Genomic DNA, 22577 nt, shown 5'->3' with positions numbered 1-22577 from the left:
CCAAGTTCGTATCGTATACCATTGATCTGTACAATATATTAACGGGTAAAGTACAAAAATTTGAATTCTTTATCCAGCATAGGAGTTTTGAAATGCGTTACTCCTTTAAACCTTCATGTACTGTCGGTGTGGAGTCATAACGCTATTTAGCGATGAAGACAATATAAGAAAAAGAGAGAGAAATGGAAAATAATTTTAACGACAAGATTAGCAAGAGAGAGTAGTGTTGTATTTACGAAGATACAATAGTTATTATCAAATATTTGGAATTAATGAAAGAAGTAGCTAAATTGTTAGTCCATTTTAGAGTGGCATCTTATTTACGAAATATCAATATATAAATTATAGCAGATCACTTCGTAAATAAATATTTCATTAGATTCCCCACAATATTACATAAGTTATTTTCCATGGAAAGGAGTAGTATACACTTTGTGGTGAGTTTTCTTCTGACGTATTAATAGTTTTCCGAAAACGTTTATTATGATTTTGTTTATATTTTGTACGTAATATTCCAGTATTAAATGCAGCATGTCCTGATTTAATTTTAAAAATCGGTTTGGGTTTGAAGTTTTGTGTTTTTCGTTCTTATGCAACAATGCAACTTAGAAATTATAAAGGACGGAACCAACTATTAATTCCGAACCACAAGCGGCGCTTGAGTGATGCGTAATTGGCTAGTGCAGTAGTTCTCAAAGTGGGGTCCACAGACCCTTGGGGTTCAGTGGGATCTAGCCAGGGGGTACGCGACGTCTAAAAATTGAAATGTGTTGTAATAAAATGGAACTCATACCTGTTGGGCAAGAAGTATTTTTTCAGTTACTAAAACAGTTACTAAAAAGAAAGCAATTAGAAATTATACATACGTGTGTAAATTTAATTGTTTTCCTACTTTACAAAAGTTCTGCCCTGAGGCTGGTCAACGGTTATATAGGACTACTTCAAGTGAGAGAAATTTCTTCTTTGTTAGATCACTTTTTCAAGAGCAGTTGTACATTAACTGTACGATGCCTCGGAATTTCATGGATTTCATCTTCAAGTGGCGGAAAGCTCGCAGCACTATCACCAATTCCAGATTTCTTTTTAAAGTAAATGTTAGTCATTTCTATGCTTATAAACATCAATCCACCCCGATTCAGGTATTTAAAAAAAAAAAAAAAACTATGAGAAACCTCTCCCAAAATATGTTCCTACATCCGCCACTGCGAGTAACTTTTGACTCAAATTGGTTTGCGTGTGCGCTATCAGTACGAAGAGTTGTCTGAAAAGGCATTGCAACATTTGATGCCTTTCCCTAACACTTACTTATGCAAGCAGACCTTTCCTGTTATTTGCAGTATTAAAACTTTAAAGCGAAAACGTCTTAATGTCGAATCAGACCTAGATTGTGGTGACAAAAATTATTCCACATTTCAATGCAATTATAGTAAAAACACAAAGAATTTCATTTCTCTTTACATTAGTGACACCACAAATTTGAGAACGTTATTTATCAAGTGAATTCCCTTTTTTAAAAAATGATTTTTAGTCTTGAAAGTTACTGTATTTATAATTGAAATTTCCTTCACTAGGAAACAATCATGTATCTTTAGAATAAATTACTTATTGCATTATTTTTCTTGATCTTTTTCTTGTCAGTAATAATTCTAATTAGTATATTTTTAATAGCATGTGAAATTTCAAATTAGCATTGCAAGGGGGTCCGCAGATCACTTCCCGAATGAACAGGGGGTCCGCGTTATCGGAAAGTTTGAGATCCTGGGCTAGTGCATAGATCAACATAAAAGATCGATCCTCACAGTGTATTCCATTACCCAACATAATCTCACGTCCAGGAAATATAAGGGGGAACGAGACCCGTACTTTTTATTATTTTTTTTTTCGGGTGAAGAAAACAAGTATAGTGAGATTTCTTGCTAACAAGCAAAGGGCGCGATATCGAGACTCGAATTGCGCAATAAGAGTTACATATACTGAAAGAGCATCAGGTAGTTAGTAAGTTACCAAATTATTAGCTGCAGTCCGCCAGTAGGGAAAAAGTTATGGGACTGTAAAGTTCAGAGCCTGGCGTACGAAAACCACACAAAACTTAGCATTTGGCTTGTTCCTCTTGGTATTGACAAGAGATAATGAACTCTAACGTATTCCCATCACAGAACATGATGTTTGACATAAGAAAATCTGTATGAGAAGAATTGTCAGTGTTGCCATCCATAGAAATTACAGTGTTGCCAGAATAAGAATACCTCGAAAAGCTTGCAAGCAAATAGTACGTGATCGGGACTTGCGTTGCACAATACGGGTTATAAAGTATATTCTGAAAGAGCATCAAGCATGAAGTGACCACGTTATTAGCTTCAGTCCGCCAGTAGGGCAAAATTATGGGGCTGCAAAATGAACATGAGAGACTATGGCAAACAAAAGGAATAAACTGTTTGTGTGTGCAATAGCAAATTGTATTTGTTTGGGAAGGGGAGATAGCTATGTAAATGACAGTGTTAAGCCACACAATTGATATAAAGAGCAGAAAGTATCGAGTGATCCAAACAAAAACAGTTGGTACAATATGCACATCAGACGATAGCCAACGACACGCAGTGATAACACATTTCTGTGGTAAGGGAGTCAAAACAGTACTGAATTGGTGTCTGGAATGCTTCCGGTGCGATGTCCAGGTATCCCGCTTTATCGAAAGCAAAGCGAATCATGTTGCGGAACAGGGGAGCGCAGAATTGGTACAGCGTGAACGACTGGAGACGCAGGAAATTGTCACGGTGCCAGATGTTCGTTTCCTGCAACAAGACAATTGTGTCAGTGACAAACTTGACAAAGTTCTTGTAAGGACGGAAAAAGTACACGTACAAGGGCTGCACCAGTCCTGTACATCCAGCCGGGATCAATTGCTTCCTGAATGTGACATTTGTAGGAACAAATTTATCGGAAAGCTCGTCGTCTTTGTTTGGGGTCCACGAGGCCAGCAAGAGATAGATGTTCTCCCTGTTGTTGGGAATGCTATCCCAGAACACTTTGTTATAAAACTCCGACAGCTGCGCTTTCGACATATTCGCTGTCCTCCCGGCAAGGGATCTGATGTTTGGCGGATTCGGTGGCTTATTGTGGGGGAATTTGCCGTTCCCTTCGGACACCAGGACATACATTGGCGTCAGAACTTCCCCATGATGTCACAAAACACCGTTGTGTTCACTCTTTCATTCGCTGCAAACCAAGCTTTTCGCGGTATTCATATTCGGGCAACACTGTAATTTCTATGGATGGCAACACTGACAATTCTTCTCATACAGATTTTCTTATGTCAAACATCATGTTCTGTGATGGGAATACGTTAGAGATCATTATCTCTTGTCAATACCAAGAGGAACAAGCCAAATGCTAAGTTTTGTGTGGTTTTCGTACGCCAGGCTCTGAACTTTACAGTCAAATAGTTTTATCCTTACTGGCGGACTGCAGCTAATAATTTGGTAACTTACTAACTACCTGATGCTCTTTCAGTATATGTAACTCTTATTGCGCAATTCGAGTCTCGATATCGCGCCCCTTGCTTGTAAGTTTATTGTTATATATAAAAACTGTACTCTTACATGTTAGAGAGTATATTTTTATATATGAACTCCCTTCCTATACATACATTATGAGATGCAGAAAAAGATGAAAGGTGTAAATTCGATTTTTTTCTTTGTTTGTTAAGAAAGCATGTAGCGTAAATACATGCAATGAAGCAATAGCGGTGAGCGGCAGTGTTGTATTTATGGAGAAAACAGCTGTTACAGTGTATCCATTTTTTTCAAAGTAGTAATTTAGATACTATATGTCTAAGCTATGTAAACACAAAATAGTCTATAAGCTATTACCTATATGCTTAGCATAAGCGTCTTCGGCGCAGGAGACCCGAATTTGATTCCCGGTGGGAGCTCATATGGTTTGGATTCCACTTAAGCCGTAGATTAACGTCCCTTAAAAAAAACTATGAGAAACCTCTCCCAAAATATGCACCTACATCCGCCACTGCCAGTAACTTTTGACTCAAACATCGGTATATACCATACGATTCACCTAGTTGCGTAAAATGGAGTAATTTTTCATTTTACTTGCAATTTTGAATGTATGTATGCACAGAATGATAAAGCTGTTGCACGACTGTATAAAAATAAATGCATCAAAAACAATATATCGGTATTTTGATACGTGTACGGAGCCTCTCCCTTTTTAAATTTCGATTCAAAACGAAAATCAATCCTTTGTTATTGACAGCTTTGAAAAAAAAATAGTTCTTTTCGAAACAATTCAATATATATTTACAAAATTAATTTGGCCAACTTCACACTGATCCCTCTTTTAGACTTCCAAACTATGCTGTGCATAAGGAGCGCTGTCGGTCTCTTGACAAGCATCAGAGCAAAAACGGCAACAGATATCGTGATGCGAATTTTTGCAATCGATTCAGAGTACCAAGGATAGTTGCCGTCTCCTTCGTTAACTCTCTATTTAAACCGGAAGTGGTTAAAATTAGACACTTCCCGTTTCAACTTTTATCACCATAGAACGAAAACGGTAACATACCGGTATATAGAAAAACGGTATTTTGAAAACTATTTCTCGTTTCAAGAGTAAGTTCCACGTGCTTCGTTAACTCTCTTTTAGTACTAGAAGTGATTCAAATTAGCTATTTCCGGTTTAGATTTCAACTTTTTCATTTTTTTTTTTTTTTTTTTAACGACTGAGCGTTTCGAGACGACATGTTATGACTATCCACAAACTCTACCGAAACTGAAATTGACTAAAATATACTATTACTTCCGGTTTAAATACTGATTTCCGTAAAGCAAAAACTGTAAATGCTATCAAGATGTGGTTTTTAGCAATTGATTCAGTGTCCCAAAAATATGTTTGACTTCCTTCCTTAGGCCTCTATTCAATCCGAAAGTGGTTGAAATAAACGATTTTTAGTTTCAACCTTCATCGATATAGAATAAAAACGATAAGTGACAGCGACTAATGGCTTTTTGATATGTATTCAACGTCCGAGTAACAGGTTCTATCTTTGATCTTATTACTCTATTGCAACAAGTACTTACAGATTCACTACTTCATGCTTGAGTATTCAATTCACATAGTTTGGAAGTCTTAGTTCCCTGTGAAACGATATTCACTTACTTTCAAAATTTCGATTCAAGGCCCAAGCATATCTTTCTATATATATATATATATATATATATATATATATATATATATATATATAATGTGTGTGTGTGTGTGTATAAATTATCTATATACATATGTATTATGTAAAAATTTATTTTTATATTTTTCAAACAAACGATGACTTTAGATTTTGAATTCGCCGGGTCGAGACAGCATTTTCTTCATTAAATTTCGACTCATCTTGTGCGCGTTCCTGGTTTTGAATCAAATTTTGAAAATTGAGGATAGTGTGAAGTATGAGCTTTATTTTTTAAATATTTCGTTTTTGTTTGTGAAATAAATTATTATTTCTTCAAAAGAATCAGTCTCAAATAGAATACAAATGATTGATTTTGGCTTTGAATCGAAGTTTAGAAGGGGACAATTTCACACCTGTACATCTGACGTATTTCTAATTGTTTTGAGTGCTTTAACATATTTTAATGTGTTATAAAATTTGCAAGGGATGCGCAGGAGACAAGATTTCTGGCTGTCTCGTCTCGAAAATGTGCTGTAAAAGTGATGTCTCGACTCGAAAAACGAATATTTTTCTATTGGAAGAGCCGTGTCTCGACTCGAATTTTGTCAGGGAAATCCTGTCTCGACTCGTCTCGTGCGCATCCCTAAAATTTGCACTGCCTATTGATTTTTGTCAGTCATCAATCGTTGCCAAACTACTTCTGTTAACTACCGAAAGTTAGTTTCGACAATGCTGTATAATATGGCCAGTTTCTACAATGCTGTTGTTGTATAATCGTTATTTCAAAATAAGGAATCAACATACTTGAAGCAGCATATGATATGAAGAAGTGCCATAATTTTAGTAAGGTCGGGAACATATAACCCACCCTAACTTTTCACAATTGAAATGGTAACAAAATGTTCGGCTTATATTACGGCCAATACGGTATTTGGTTTATCATAATGCGAGCTTGAGTTGTATATGATGAAAAAGCAAAGATCAGGTAGAGAACGTCACTTGTTTTCCATGTTTAATAACAAAGGTAATTATTGACAGCACACAAATTTGATTATCGCGGGTTCAGAAACCACAATAATTCTGTGGTAGAAATTCTACTTTGAAGACCAAGCCAAATAACGAGTTTGATACTAGACAGTGTATTTAAACATCGTTTGTTTGGAGAATGCGATAACGAGTCTATATGAGACGTGTGGCTACGTGCTTATCTGCATCCTAACTAGGGCTGTGCGATATTTCGATATATTGATCCATCCATAAGATATTTTCGAATATCTAAACATCAATACCAAAATATTTACGAATTGATGTTTTCGGTATTTGATATTTTCAATATTCAATGTTTTCGATTTTTTTTTTTTTTTTTTTATATATTTCAATATCTTTCCATATTTCTGTTTTTCGTTTTTCTTATAACATGTTTGATGTTGCCATATAGCTGGTCTACCACTGATGAAATAGGTCACGAACTTCGTGAAACATGACTCGGAAGACACACTGCAATCAGACCCAGAAAGACCCATGACTGAGAAACCACGACCAATCATCCGGAGTGACCCGACGATTCGACAGAACCCAGAGATGGAACGTCGTCATATACATGAGAAGTGTGTGTGAGGCTACTAATGCAGTTCTAACAAATCTGATTCCCTCCTCTTTCATCGCTTTTTCACTAAATATAATTTTATTTTTCGCTTGTTTGCTTCCTTGTGTCAAGTGTTGCACTGAAAGATAATTACCACGCTTATAATGGTACCAACATTCAAAATCGCAAAGAAGAGATAAGTCACATGTTTCTCTTATGAGAGATCGTTAATGTTTAATCGACCTGTAAAGCTTCTTGTTTAGAACATAAAAAATACCGCTGAGGTTAATCAGTTTTTGATAATTCTTTTTTGTATAAGCTATAATCAAAAACCACATGCTTGAAGACGAATAAACATGAAATTATATTTGAAATATTCAAAACATGGTATCTTGATTAAGAAATGTCACATCAAAAATCGGGCAAATGAATGTTCTATCTCAAGCAAAGAATGAGCAGTGTTCTAGCTCAAGCAGCATTAATGAAGTATGAATAAAATTCTTGCAGTAATTCTGCAGAGCTATTTCGGTTGCTTCTCAGTCACCAGGTGTATCTGAGTTTCCGGATATGATTGGGTCTCCGGGCTCGTTTAGTCACCGAATCAGACCGAGTCTGAGAAGCGAACCCGGACCCGGATGACTCAGACAAAAGTCGAGACCCAAGTGGCCCATGTCCCATTCCATCACTGCTATATGCATAATCGAATAGTCCGATTTCTCAGTAATGCTTTAATTCAACAACACTTTTGGTTCCTTTCTGGATAATTTTTACTTTCCAGTAACAATAAGAGAAGAAAACATGGTCACTGTAATGGAAGTGAATGATTATGATAGAATTGGCGGAATGAGAATGCTTTTGGAAATGGAAAAGCCCAGAGAAAACTGCGGCTACAGTGTTTTCCACCACAAATTTGCGTTGGCGGGATCAAACCAGGGATGCCTGACACTAGAGGCGAGCGTTCTACCAGTGACCCATCGTATCATCCTTCAAGCGACAAAGATTGATTGAAATTGGAAGTGATTACTTATCTTATTAAAATCTTATGATCTCAGTCTCTAAGCGTCTATATAGTTGGGAAAGTGTACAGATTCTTATACGAACAATACTCGAACAAAGAAAGGGCTTGGAAATTCAAAAGTGGAGAAGAGTAAAACATTTATTTTAGTTTGTCTTTTGATAGTAAATGCACAAATTTGACATGTATCCTCAAACGAGCACATACAGCGCACAAATGGACTACGATAAAAAGAGATGATTAAAAAAAATAAGTTGATGAGGCTAAGTACACTTCGAGAAACAAATGCATTTCATTCATTGTCAATTGCGAGTAATCTTGGGAAGATTAATAAATTAACTGATGCTTTTGAATACAAATAATCGTGTTTGAGGAAATTTCAGAAATATAATTAATAACTTTTTTTAATTAAAGATAACAAGCAAGTGTAAACAATCCTTGGTTTAGTTTTATTTATTTATTTAAATATTTTTACATAATTTCATAAGATCAGTATAGCGGTGTAAAGACAAAATAACCCGCAGGTTTTTTGCTGTCAGCGGTTTATCCAATCTAATCCAGTCCATTTACATAAGTTTTATGGATGCAGCAATAAGACATTGAAACAATATTGTTTCCCCTCAACAACACGCGGCGAGTTGTCATAGCATGTAGCTGCATTTGCTCGCTTAAAAACCGTATTGAGTTACATAATTATTCTAAATTGTTCATAAATGTTCCCGAGAAACCTTTGGGTGGTTGGTATTTGTTTCCACATATAATGTGTAACAGAACGTGCGTGTGAATGTATAGTTATTTTGTGTGTGTGTGTGTGTGTGTGAGTGTTTGTTTGTTTGTTTGTTTGTTTTTGGTGTTTAGAGAGAAACTCACAAGACGGTCGTGTCCAGTGTCTTCAGAAGGATGTTATCCCTCCCCTCAAGGACAGTGAAACGAATTGGAGGGAGAAACGAAATTGGACACTTGGAAAGAAAACAGATGTGAGAGAAAGCGGGGTAAAACTGTGGGTTCGGTTAAACTGAATATGTCCATTATTATAATACCCAGACTAACCAAAACATTTTGCATAAATTAAGTTGGTTCACAACAATGGTTGGTTTACAAACTTACAACAACGGAAAGAATAAACTGTAGTAAAATTTTCATCTGAAAACTTATAGATCACTTGGTCCTGTACTAAATGACAGAATTTCAGAGACCTAGAACAAGCGATGACGCGAGAGGCATCTAATTCCTCTACAACAATTAAAAGTTTACAACAATGGAAAGAACAAAATATCGAAAAATAATTACCTTATGAATCATACACTACATTACGGTATACCAAATGCCGGAATTTAAAAATCTTAGAATAAATGATAACGGGAAAAGCATTGGGTTCCTTCAACAATCAAAATCTTACAACAATGGAAAGAACAAAATGCTGTAAAATTTTTGCCTTGAGGTTCATCTATTACTTCATTTTGTACTCAGTGACAGAATTTCATTGTCCTTGTGCAAACGATAACGGGAAAGGGACCAGATTTCTCCACAACAATTAAAAGGTTACAACAATGGGAACGAAAATACATAATAAAATTTTCGCCTTCATATTCATACATTACTACATTCTTTGCTAAATGCCAGAATTTCAAAGTCCTAGAACAAGCAGTAACGCGAAAAGCATTGGATTACTCTCCAACAATTAAAAGCTTACAACAATGGAAAGAACAAAATTTCAAAAAAATTTCAACTTGTGATTCATACATTACATCACGCTATACCAACTGCCAGAATTTCAGTGTCCTAGAACAAATGATAACAGGAGAAGTATAGGATTTCTCTGCAACAATTAAAAGCTGCAACAATGGAAAAAAAAATATCGAAAAATTGTCACCTTGGAATCTATAGACTACACCATGCTGTACTAAATACCAAAATTCCAGAGTCCTAGAACAAATGGTAAGGGGAGAGGCATTGAATTCCTCTGTAACAATTAGTTGAACTCAACAATGAATGAGTCAACAATTCGAAAATCTGCACGGAACAATTGCTGCGTATAATCATTATCTTCAAACAGACTGACAGTGGAGAACATAGTTCAGTATTTGTAAGAGTTAGTCATTTTTGTGAATATTAATTAACATTGAAAAGATAGGGCGAGAGCAACGCCATCTCTTATCACAGAAACAAACTTTTTGTGGCTTTAGACCATCCTTAAATTATGGAAAATTTCTCGCTCTTCCTTTCTCCAAAGAAGCCAAAATCCAGGTTTGTAGAGGATATTGAAGCATCTGCAAATACCTACCCACCGATAACTTTACTCGAAACTTTGGGATAGAGGTGAAAATCTTACAATATGAGCCAAGGGGAATTTTAATGCGTTACATAAATCTAATTTTAAAATCCCAGCTTTAGAAGATATTAGTATTATGTATTTTTAAGTGCTTTATTGAAAAGGGTGTAGCCAATAATTTTGTACATATTTTAACATTCTTCTCTCTACAATACTGTAATAAAGATCTAAAAATATAATTTTTCACTTCTGTTCTGAAAAAATTTCTGGAAATTCCTTTTTTCCTTTCAGAAAAGTGTAAATTTCCTCGATTTTCACACAGTTACGAGGTATAGTTTATATTTCTGTTTACAACTTGTATGACTGTCAGTTAAAGTAAATGCTATTGTTTCCACGAAAATTTTTGGCGCTGGAAATAGCCTACCCACAGTGACTAAACCGGACGGAGGATCTTTCTGGACTTTCTTTGAGTTGCTGAATAGAGTATCATGATATTTTTTTTTATTTTATTTATTTTTTTTTTTTTTTTAAGTTTCAGCTTGTTTTTCTGAATGTTTGTGTTTTGCCCTCTTTTGGTCTAATTATACTGAACTACAAGTGTATATATCGGGTCCTAGGTGCCCATCAAAGAGAGCAAGGTGTTCGTCAGAACCTGATATCTATAGGACCGTAAACACCCATCTCTGAGCATGAGGGGTGCAAGATTGGCCCATCCGCACCCATTCAAAGAAATCATAGGAGTACGTAACTGTTTTTCAATACCTTCCAAAGAGAATAAGGTATCCCTCCATAAGACTATAAGCATCCATCTTAGAACGTAAGGCGTAGTGTTGGCTCATTAGATCTGGTCGAAGGGAACCACAGGAGTACGCACCTAGTCTTAGATACCCACGGAAGAAAGCGAGGTATCCCTCCACAGGACCACAAACATATCAAAGAAGAGAAATATCATCAGACTTTGAAAATTTCAATTTTGGGCAACCTTTTATTCATCCAAGGGAACAAGCTTGGAGGCCCCTCCCCCCTACACACACACACACTTTACCTTGTAGACCCTTCTAAGATATTTAGTTCTCTGGAATTCCCGAATTTATAAATGGTAGGCCAATTTAACTCTCTCAAATTTTGGGGAAGGGGTACGTACCCTCCCCAAATCAAACAAGGACCTATGACGTCATACCACTTCATTGTGGCCAATGACCGAGGTCGCGTGACTCCAAAGTCGCCTCTGATTGTTCTTCCCTCACTTACTTCTTGCATTGCCATTTTATTGCTTTTTTGTCAATCCAACTACTTAATGTGATCCCCCTCCAAAACCACATTTCCGCTGCTGCTTCGAGTAGAACTTAGGGTAAAAAGTCTTACACAAACACAATATCAAAGTGTGAAATGCAGAGCAGTGTACAATAATATGTGACCCTCGTCAGACTGCCTCAAGTCTTGCTGTCTTAATATCCACATCATCTTTATCAAAATTTGCAAACGTTTGAACGACCTCCAACAGTCCCTTGAGAAGTGGTTCTTTAAAATGGTTTCATGGCTTAAGCAAATATCTCTTGAATTTTTCTCTCTTGGTTGAGTGTACATATCTTCGGCGCCGAAGACTCTCATTCAATTCCCGGCAGGATCTCATGTGGTTCGGATCACAAATTAGGCTGTAAATACACATTTCCTAGCCTCGGTTCAAAGCGTAATGTAATTCAACTCTCGTTTCGGCTACGGGAATACGAAACCAGAAAGCTTAAGTACTTCTTTTATTTTTTCGCAGTATTAGCAAGTAAAGCAAAGTGGTAAAATCAACATCGGAGTTGCAGTAACCCGAATTCGACATCTAAAATTGAATAAGTTTGAATGCTGAGATCTATTTCCTTTAAGTAAGTAAAGAAAAAGATTAATACAAAGTACACTGGAAAGGAAATTATTGTCTGGATTGTTTCCACTCTAGTGTCTAGTTGGTTGGTTGAAGTGGAGTTTCAAGTTTATTTCAGCAGTGACTTGGACCTACAGTTTAATGTGGGATCCGGATCATATGAGATACCACCAAGAAGTGAACAGGGTCTCCGCGTCAATGGCGCGTACCCCAAGCACACAATTGCGATATAGTTTATGAGAGAAATAATAAACATATCTATGTAACAGAAGTTTAACATCAATTAATTCAGATTTTCACCACTCGAAAGGGTGGGAAGAGATTTCAAGTAAGAAACACCACCAATAGACGGAGTATCAACATTTCAAAATCAATCGAGTATAAGTACCTATTTCAACCTTACAAGGGGAACTGTTGGTAAGTTCAAAGTCCGATCCTCTTCTGTGCACGTCATCCTGCAATCATTCGCTGATTTTCAAACATTGACTTTTTGTTAAGTTTAAATACTAGCTGGAATGGTCGTAGCACTAACTCCCCCCCCCCCCTTTCTTTACAGGTTCTCTCTTTTGATTGAACCATGGCACAGCCAAATATAAATTCACTATGGAGGAGTTGCGAGGTATTATGAAGTTCTTCCTGCAACAAAAGTAGCCAAATGAATTCCATAGCTGCATGCTAGACACATTGGGTGTGCATTGCTCTTCATACTCCACCATGAAGAAATTGTGCTCAAACTTTAAGATTTTTCAACACAAGTTCGTGAAAGGGGTGGGAGGACACTATCAGCATAAATTCTGGAAAAAATGGATCAGGTTCATGACTTGCTTTGCGTAACAGACGAATTTCACTTAAAGCGACAGCTGGAACCTTGCGTATATCCGAAGAATGTTCCTGGTCAATAATCCATGATCAATTCGACATGCACAACCCTTAGTCAAAATGGGTGTCAGAACACCTGAATGCAAATGACAAACGTAAACGTGTGACATCTCAGTTACTTTTGCATTATTTTGCGAGCTCTTAAGCAAAATTTTTTGAATCGCCTTGTTGACTACAAATTAGTTATATTAATGGCGTCACTCCGGATCTCACATGCCAAATTTAAAGCACAGAGGTATACAGACAAGGTGCTTGGCTTAACACTCTGAGACAGAAATGGTATTTTGTTTGATAGGGACAGATTATAATATCAAAGTATTACTGCAGACTTTTGACTACATTAAATGTCGCTATTAAAGAAAAGCGCCGAGGAAAGTTCAGAACAGGAGTGTTGTATCTACAGGACTATGTTCCCGTTCAGAAGAATGGAAGAACAATGGATTTTCTGAAGAACCGAGAGTTTCAGTGCACTGAACACCTGTCTTACTTTCCAGATTTTGTGCCCTCGAATTATCTTTTCCTTGGAATAAAGAAAGCTTAGAAAACACTGAAATTTAGCAGTGATAACGAGGTTATAGCAGCCACTGATTACTTTTTTGAAGACTAGGAGAAATACCTAGTCATATAAATAATATAAATATAAAGATTCAGTGCAGTAAATGTGAGACATACTATATTCGGGAAACGGAAGGAGATTAAAAGAGCGAAACAACGTAAGGGCGAGATTAGGTTGAAAAGAGACAGAAATGCAATCTACAAGCACAAAAGAGACACGGGAAATTCAAATTAATTGGAGTGAAGTAAAAGTGCTGGGCCAAGAAGAGAGAAGGTTGATCAGCAAATGGAAGGAAGAAAGATTTCCTGAAATGGAAGGCGACAGTCATGAACGGCAATTCAGGGCTTAAAATTGATAAACAGTGGGATAAATTATCAAGCAGCCTTAAAGATTAAGTATGTTAATTGTACATGTTTATTTTTGTAAATTTAGTACTTATTTATTTAGTATTATTGTGTAGTATTTATATAGTATTAGTATTATATAGTATAGTATAGTATAGTAGTATATATTATATAGTATTTATATATTTATTTATTTATTTAGTGTTCATATTTAAGAGTTATTTGTAGAATTATTTTGTAAATTAGATTAGGCCTAGTTATAAGATACGAATATAAATGTATATAGTATAATTAAAAAAAAAAAAAAGGAGAGAGAGGAAAAGGGAATTAGCTATTATTGTACCTATTTTATATTTTGGTTTCTAGTGAAAGGGAATTGGCTGTAGTAGCCTATGGTAGCCAACCAGTAATCAGGGAATTGTTTCGCTGCCTCTTATATTAAATCTGTCACTACCTATGTATTCATAGTGCCTGATGAAGTCAAAGTGGGTAGTTGGCGAAAGTGTTACAAATGTTAATATTTTTTTACAATAAACATATTGTTTTGATCAGCAAGTAGCTTAAATCAGATTTAAGTCTCTTAAAAGCAAAGCTTGCACAATGGAAAATAGTAAAGAATTCAAAATTTGTGCTCTGTACCTTGTACTGCATTGTACAGATCAGTGGCATACAATATGAACTTGAGTACTTGAACCTTTCCTTCACAATATTCTCTGTACCCCACTGCAGGATTTTGTATTCAATTTGTGTTGCAGTATACGGTATATGTAACTAAATTTGTGCTGTACAAGTATGTATTTAACTGTAAGATAAGGACATGTAATATAATGTACAGAAATAATAGTAAAAGATGCCCTTTGTAATCAATATTTTCGCTAATTCAGCGCTCCTCTGTGCAAGAAATGGTTCGATTACTTACAAACACTCCACCTTACAAAAACGAACACACAGGCTGCATGCTACTTACTGGCAGTGGTCAATTGTGGCCGGTTACCTAGATGGATGGAAGTATCGAGAAAGGAAACTCCTACGAAGGTAGCAGACGAAAGAAAACCCATACCGTCTGCTTCATTCTTTGCGAGGAAAAAAGAAAGGAAAGAAAGGCGACAAGCTTCTAACTCAAAGATCTTGTTCCATCTTCCAACCTGGGTACGACAATACTGGCATCTCTTCTTGTAAGTTTAGTAAAGACTGAAAACGATATCGTCATCTCCCCCCCCCCCCCACTGAAACATTGTACTTCTTTCTGGCGACACTTTTAAAAGTTTTAGACTGACCGTACGGGATATATAGAAAAATACACTGTATCATGTTATGACTAAGTTCACCGTGTTGATCTTCTATCAATATGGTATGCAACCTCTTTGAACAAGGTAGTTATACAATATTACAGAATAAGAACCAATTCCTACTATGATACTATTTATGTTTATGTAATAAAGACTACATTGAACTAACTTCTCGTGAAGTGGTTACGTGCATGGACACTGTTGTATCCATAGTTCGGATAGGAAACTGAGTATTTCAAAACTCATTAAGCAGTATAATACATCTTCATCACCTATGCGTTATTAGTTTTACGCATATACTTTTGAGAAATAAGTTATATTATTAGAACCTTACCTGCAGCTAATTTCCTTAGTTCGTTTTCGAAATACGTTTTTGTTTTCTGACAACTCGTAATATCTTCTTCTCTTCGCTTTTCTTGCATCAGTTTTCCCTCGAATTCCAGCTTGTTTTCTGTATATCCTTCATCAATTTTTTCAGTTCTATCCAGATCATCTTTAATAGAAAGTAGCACTCTGTTACTTTCACGAATCTGGAAAAGGAAATAAGATAAGACTTATGTGTTACTCTCGTTACTATATCGGATAACAATTCGAACTGCGAATGTATGAATAAATAATATTAAACTTTTACGAAGAAGGAAAGAAAGGAGTAACTACTAATATTCAAACTCAATAACTGGAATGTACTAATGATAGGGAAGTTAAAACTCACATTTGAAATGAGTTTACCCAAATCCAAAATCAGACTGAGTTAAGCTCAAGATCAAACTCAAAATTTCATACCAAACATACCGAACTTAAAATTACTTAATGAGCTGATAGATTATATATCAAATATTGTAGTATACCCAGAAATAAAACCCCAAAATTATTGTGATTGGCGAATATTTAAACTTAGTTACCTGTAAACTCATGGAAATAATTTGAAGGTGGCTTGAATACTCAACATTCTCTGAAGTGAATGAAGTAAGTCAGCGTCGTTTCCAAAATTTAAAGGAGCAGTTCGAATGAAAGAAAAGCTAATGCCAGGAGAATCATTTACACGCAAGGTAATTTATAATGGTGTTATTAGTATATTGTGTAAGAATAAATAGATAAATTCGGCAAAATTTTCCTCTGCCCACTGAGAAAGATTGCTGTTCCAAGTATTGAAAGGTTTAGAATCCGAGCCATTGAACAAGCGCCGATGTGTGACCAGTTATCAACGTAAAAATATTGTGCAAGACTGAATTGATGGTTGTAGTCAAGACGAGGCATTAGAGAGTAATAGCGACTGTGTCACTCGTGATTCTCAAGGTACTGTTTTAGATATAAATGTAAATACAACTGCTATACAATGTAAATTGGAGAGTGAAATATACCAGCTTGTAGAAGGAACCAGTGACGATGACAGGTTCCTCAGGACATTGATTCGTCATTTAATTTTTCTGTATCAAGTGATAATGATGATGAAATGGGTGACGAGGGTTGTTTCACGGAGAGCGATGCGGATAAAACAAATGTAACCGTTAAAGTATTTTTCGTATTCTGGAGAACTTTACAGATGTTATTTCATTTTTGCCACATATGCCGCGCTCCTGTACATACCTTGAAACACAAAATTATAGGGTCATCCTTAAAAATTGCAACAAAACGTGAAAATGAACATATTCATGTTTGCGAATCGGAATCATGATTAAAGAAAAGGTATTTAGGTGTTGTAGCAATCTCGTTCCAATTTTTAATATAGTTACAGGTGGCGAAACTCCACATTCAAAAGTAAGACGAGGACGTAGCATGGATAAAGTTACGGAGGCATTTTATTATTATTATTATTATTATTATTATTATTATTATTATTATTATTATTATTATTATTATTATTAAAGACCGACCACGTAGCAGCTATACAGTATTAGATGATTGATGTACAGTGATAGAAGAATATTGCATTACTTATTAGCTTATGGGAGTTCGAAGGCTATACTTGAACTGCAGCTGGTAGGCGAATGAGTATCCAGGCCTCTGCAGCCAGGCCATGGATTCGGTAGTATGATACTAAAGTCAGACGTAATTTACGATCTCGTGGATCTACCGAGGCGAAACATGAAAGATTAGTGAGTGAAGCGTGGTTAGACCCACTAAAGACGCCTACACAGCTAAGGAAAGCTTCCCACTATCCTGATAATACGCACACAGCGCTCCGAAGGCTTCATCATGATGGGTTACGTGACCCTCTAACGGCAGTGAAGAAAAACTCTGAGACGAACACGAAGTTTACCATCTCGCATTTACACATGCGAGTGTAGATCCCGATTTGCAAAACATAGTATTCTTATATGAATTAATATTGACAACATCGAATGAGAAGCGCAGTTTTGTGTATCGTCCAAGGAGCACCCTATATGACTCCTTACAGCGTTTGCACACGTCCCCGGCAATGCCGGATCCGGTTCCGACAATACCGGCGATGGAGTCGGCGGCAATGTAATCAAATGGTAGCTGGCACACGCTTTCCGACCCGGCAAAAAAGCCGGTGGAACTCCCGGCTCCGGCAAATGCAGCCGGACTAGCCGCCGACATGTCGGTGCCGGCTCCGGCTCCGGTTTTGTCGGTGGCAATGATTTATTATGCGTAGATGCACACGCAGCCGGCAAAGACGGAGCCGGCTTGTTGATAGGTTTCTTCAATCTAGCTACAGTGAGTGAGTGGCAAGGCGTTGTGTATTCTTGTTTCTTTTCCTGTATTTGGATTTTTTGTTTACTTCAGGTTTTTTGTTATTTTCTTTTTTCACATCATATGAATATATAATGAAGAATGAAATAATCAAAATGGCTGTAAGGTACCACAAATATAGCGGCTTGCTATTTACATAAATTCTCAGCAAGGGAAATTCGGATCTTGTTTGAATTATCCAACTACGGCAACGCGGAAAGTGAGTTTCACACATGTATGTATGTATATTAATTTGTTATCTTCTACAGCTGAAACTTACTTAAACGACTTAAACAAAGGGGACGTTGGATTCGTTTTGATAGAGAATATGTCTTAGCATATATGAAGTCATAATTTTAAAAAAATCAATATGGCGGAAATGAACAAAATGGAGATACGAAGAAATTATGAATCTAGGATAGTTGTCCAGTGCTTATCCTGTTAATTATGCAACCCAGTATGTACGGTATAAATATCCATCATAATCGTAGAAGTAGGCATTCCCAAGCGTAACAAAGGTTGTAAATAAAATTAAAGTAAATAAAAACTACAACACAACTACAGAAAGAAATGAAAATGTACAAACAGAACAAGAAAATTTCTATTCTTCTGGTTGCATACTGTTTTACCTTATAGATCATAATAAAAATATGTACTCTGTCTTGTCTGGTATTTGTTCCATAGAACGATTGTATACTGAGTGAATAGGCAGCCGCAATGTTGCCTTTCCAGAACTCTATTATTATTATTATTATTATTATTATTATTATTATTATTATTATTGTTATTATTATTTGAAATAGCTTGATCTCAGCCTGTTTCAATTATGAGAAATTTAAATAGATGTAAAAATTATGGCAACAAAAGTAAAAAAAAGAAAAAGAAACCAAAAGAAGGCCATATACCTCGTGCGCAGACATCCACACACACAAAGAGCAAATAACCTTTTTTTTTTTTTTTTTTAATCTTCTGTTTAGTCTCCCCCGAGGGGAAAATATAGAAAAATAATAGTTTGCAAGGCTCCTTTCATCAATCATTGATAGGGATTAGGTTTCTCCTAAGCATTTTCCTTCTGTGTGGATTGTCTTTCTTGGCTCCTGCAAGGTCATAGTACGTAATTTGGAAGGGGGGGGGGGGTTGTTGAAAGAGGGAAAGGAATGCATAAAGAAGAATACCTTGTATAACAGTATGATTTGATTTAATCAACACAACAGGCTACAGCCGAAATTGCCTATGTTTTTGTTTTACAAGATGCAAGATGCATTGCAAAACGTTATCTATGAATGTTATATCGGACATACTACATATGTAGGCCTATCTAGAAAAAAATCTCCCCTGGAAAAAATCCTCCTATGCTGAAGAAAATTACAATTTAGTTCCGTTTCCTCCGTTCGATTCCAGGAATGTACTCAATTCGTCTATCTGTATGCAACTATGCAAGCCCACAGGAGATCAAGGATAGCAGTAGGTCAGGTTGACAGGGGGTGGATTAAACTGACGTTTATCATTTATATGAAACCATTCTGGAGTGCCATACTTTCTGCGTGAGTGTAGCTATATGTTACTTATTTCCGCTTGAAGTGCCTTTTTGATTTAGTGGATTGTTTTCTGCAGTGCACTGAAATCTTGCTTCAGTGACAATTCATTTCATCGTTCATCGAGTGACAATGACTAAAGTGTTTCAGTACGATGTTTCGAATTTCATTGAATTAGTGGAAATGAAACCTTGTCTATGGGACAAGACTACAGACTCATATAAAGACAAGGTCGAAAAGCAGAAAGCCTGGAAAGAAGTATATACAAACCTTGCACAAGACTTCGACACTATGGACAAAAAGAAACGAGAAGCGACAGGTATGTATAGGATAATATAAAACAATAGTGACTCAAACGCTTTCTGTTTACTTACAGTTGATACATAAAATGTAGATTATATATAAATGAAAATAAAATGTACAGTACAATCGAAGGCATAAAAATGAGCCACTTCGATGTTCGGGGTAAGGACAATTTACCAGCTGTCAATTTGCCACCAAAATTCGACAAAGCGGACAATTTGCCACCAGTTTTCGTAAATTCTTGACAATTTGACACTATTGGATTGTGGGTTTAAGTATAGGGTTACTACCTATTGTAACTTGTCAAAATTATTAATTTAGCCATGTTTTTCTGCGAATGCTTTTGATTAGGAGTATATACGGACCAATTTACAATATACCTTTGTGTACTAAAGAATAGATATTTGGGGATTTAGACGTTAATGCTCCTACGTCACTTGATTGACGTAATACAATTAACCTTGTTCTTTGCATTGAGCTATTTCTGAGATATTGAACGACCCTTCCATTTATTTAAGTCAGCCTGTAATATTACACGGCTCTTGCAAAAAAAAAAAAAAAAAAAAAAAAAAAAAAAAAAAAAAAAAAAAAAAAAAAAAAAAAAACTGAACAGCGCTGAATTTGATTACTAATTCGTTGTACTAAGAAATAGAACGTTTGTTTAGACATGCGAAAGTAATTAATTTAAAAAATTCGAATCATATGTACGCAGCTTTTCATATAATGTATAAAACGGACTCATGTCCTCTCCTCGGCACCGGCATTACCGGGATGTGTGTGCAAAGCAGCGCCAGCACCGACATTGCCGGAGCCGGATCCGGTTTTGCCGGCTGCGTGTGCAAAGCAGCCCCGGTTCCGGTTCCGGCATTGTCGGTGCCGGATCCGGCATTGCCGGGGACGTGTGCAAATGCTCTTACAATCGCAGTAGTCATATATGTATTTTATGTTGGGATTGGCTTTCCAGTCGCGATCAGGACAGCTTCACAAAATTAAAGGGAACCTGAACACTGCTCAGTACTTACACATTATGAATAACTTCATTGTGCCATTAGTACGAGTACTTCAGCTTCATGGTGTCATTTAGTTCCAGGAAGACCAGTCCTCAATACATTCTTTCCGTGTGGTTCATTAATGTTTTGCAGGGCAACCTGAGATTAATTTAATTAACTGGCCGCCAGTGATGAAAATTTTCCGGAAAATTTTGAAACGGAAAATTTTCCGATTCATAAAAACATACTCCACTTATTCCTACATCGTTGTTTAGTCGAGATGTGAGGTGGAAAATTTTCTTCTATATTTTTCCGGAAAATTTTCCGTTCTTAACAAATATCAATGATCAAGTAACAATTCGTCAGTATTCATAAAATTGATTGAATTCATATATATAAATGTTAAAAAGTGAAAAATCGTTTGAAGTATCTGGAAATTTTCATGGCTTACACAATTTCAGGACGATGTAGGAACTAGTGGAACAATTTTTCATGAATCGAAAAACTGTCTGTCCTGTACAGTGACGAAAATTTTTCGATTCATAAAAACATACTCCACTTATTCCTACGTCGTTGTTTAGTCGAGATATGAGGTGAAAAATTTTTTCTATATTTTTCCGGAAAATTTTCCGTTAACAGATATCAGTGATTAAGTAACAATTCGTCAGTATTCATAAAATTGATTGAATTCATATATATAAATGTTAAAAAGTGAAAAATCGTTTGAAGTATCTGGAAATTTTCATGGCTTAGACAATTTTCAGTACTATGTAGGAACAAGTGGAACAATTTTTCATGAATCGAAAAATTCTGTCCTGTACAGTGATGAAAATTTTCCGGGAAATTTTGAAACGGAAAATTTTCAGATTCGTAAAAACATACTCCACTTATTCCTACATCGTTGTTTAGCCGTGATGTGAGGTGGAATATTTTCTTCTATATTTTTCCGGAAAATGTTCCGTTCTTAACAAATATCAGTGATCAAGTAACAATTCGTCAGTATTTATAAAATTGATTGAATTCATATATAGAAACTTAAAAGGTGAAAGATCTTTTAAATAATCTGAAAATTTTCATGGCTTAGACAATTTTCAGTACTATGTAGGAACAAGGGGAACATTTTTTCATGAATCGAATGAGTAAGTGGAGTAAGTTTTTATGAATTGGAAAATGTTCATGACTTTTAATAAACTGAAATTTTAAATAATAGAATGGAATATTTGTACTCTACGAACTCGAGTATGTTCTATGCACTTTGCACGCACACACACACAAACACACACACACACAGAGAGAGAGAGAGAGAGAGAGAGTAGTTGAATTGAATTGATTTTGAGTTTAACTCCCTTTTAACAGCGACACTATATAAAACGGTACCAACTGATTAACGTGGAATCCGAACTACATGTGCTCCCGCTGGGAATCGAAGCAAGATTTTCCATGCCAAAGGCGCGTATGCTAACCGCTTAGCAACGAAGGAGCTCGCAGAGCAAGAGAGAGAGAGAGAAATACTGTAAAATTGTATTTCTCATCTTGAAATAGAAAATTTTCCGGTTCCCGAGAGCTAATTGGAAAATTATAATTTGTTGCTGACTAACTTTCCTCTATTGAAATTCAATTTTGTAGCTCTATGTGCAGTTAAATATAGTGGAAAATTTTCCACCTAACATCACTATACATAATATCCAAAATTGTCAGGCCTATGAAAAGTGTTTTCCACTTGTTTCTGCATAGTGATGAAAATTTTCCGATCTATGAAAATTCCTCTCACTTGTTTCTACAGAGCAATAAAACTTTCCGATTCACAAGAAAGTTCTTTTACTTCTTGCTTCAAAATGATGAAAACTTTCCGACTCATAAAAAGTTCTTCAATTTTTCCATATAAGGCAGAAAATATTTCGATTCATGAAAAATTGTTTCACTTGTTCCTACATAGTACTGAAAATTGTCTGAGCCATGAGAATTTTCAGATTCTTTAAACGATCTTTCATTTTTTAACATTTCTATACATGAATTCAATCAATTTCATGATTGCTGAGGAATTGTTACTTGATTACTGATATTTTT

At 35.9% G+C, this 22577-nt stretch overlaps 1 protein-coding gene across 7 annotated transcripts in view; it reads right to left on the bottom strand.

The window, feature by feature from the left end:
* The window catches only part of LOC145678409 (structural maintenance of chromosomes protein 5-like), a 1106524-nt gene that overhangs the window by 601997 nt on the left and 481950 nt on the right, over positions 1–22577 (bottom strand). For all 7 annotated transcript variants that reach the window (XM_081748525.1, XM_081748529.1, XM_081748531.1 and 4 more), the window contains exon 9: positions 15324–15519. In XM_081748525.1, the coding sequence (XP_081604651.1) occupies positions 15324–15519 (196 nt within the window). The remainder of the gene's footprint in view (positions 1–15323; positions 15520–22577) is intronic.

This window comes from Thermobia domestica, chromosome 2 (assembly GCF_964235325.1).
Source record: "Thermobia domestica chromosome 2, izTheDome1.hap1.1, whole genome shotgun sequence".
Taxonomy (NCBI): Eukaryota; Metazoa; Arthropoda; class Insecta; order Zygentoma; family Lepismatidae; genus Thermobia; species Thermobia domestica.
This window is presented reverse-complemented; position numbering and strand designations above follow the sequence as displayed.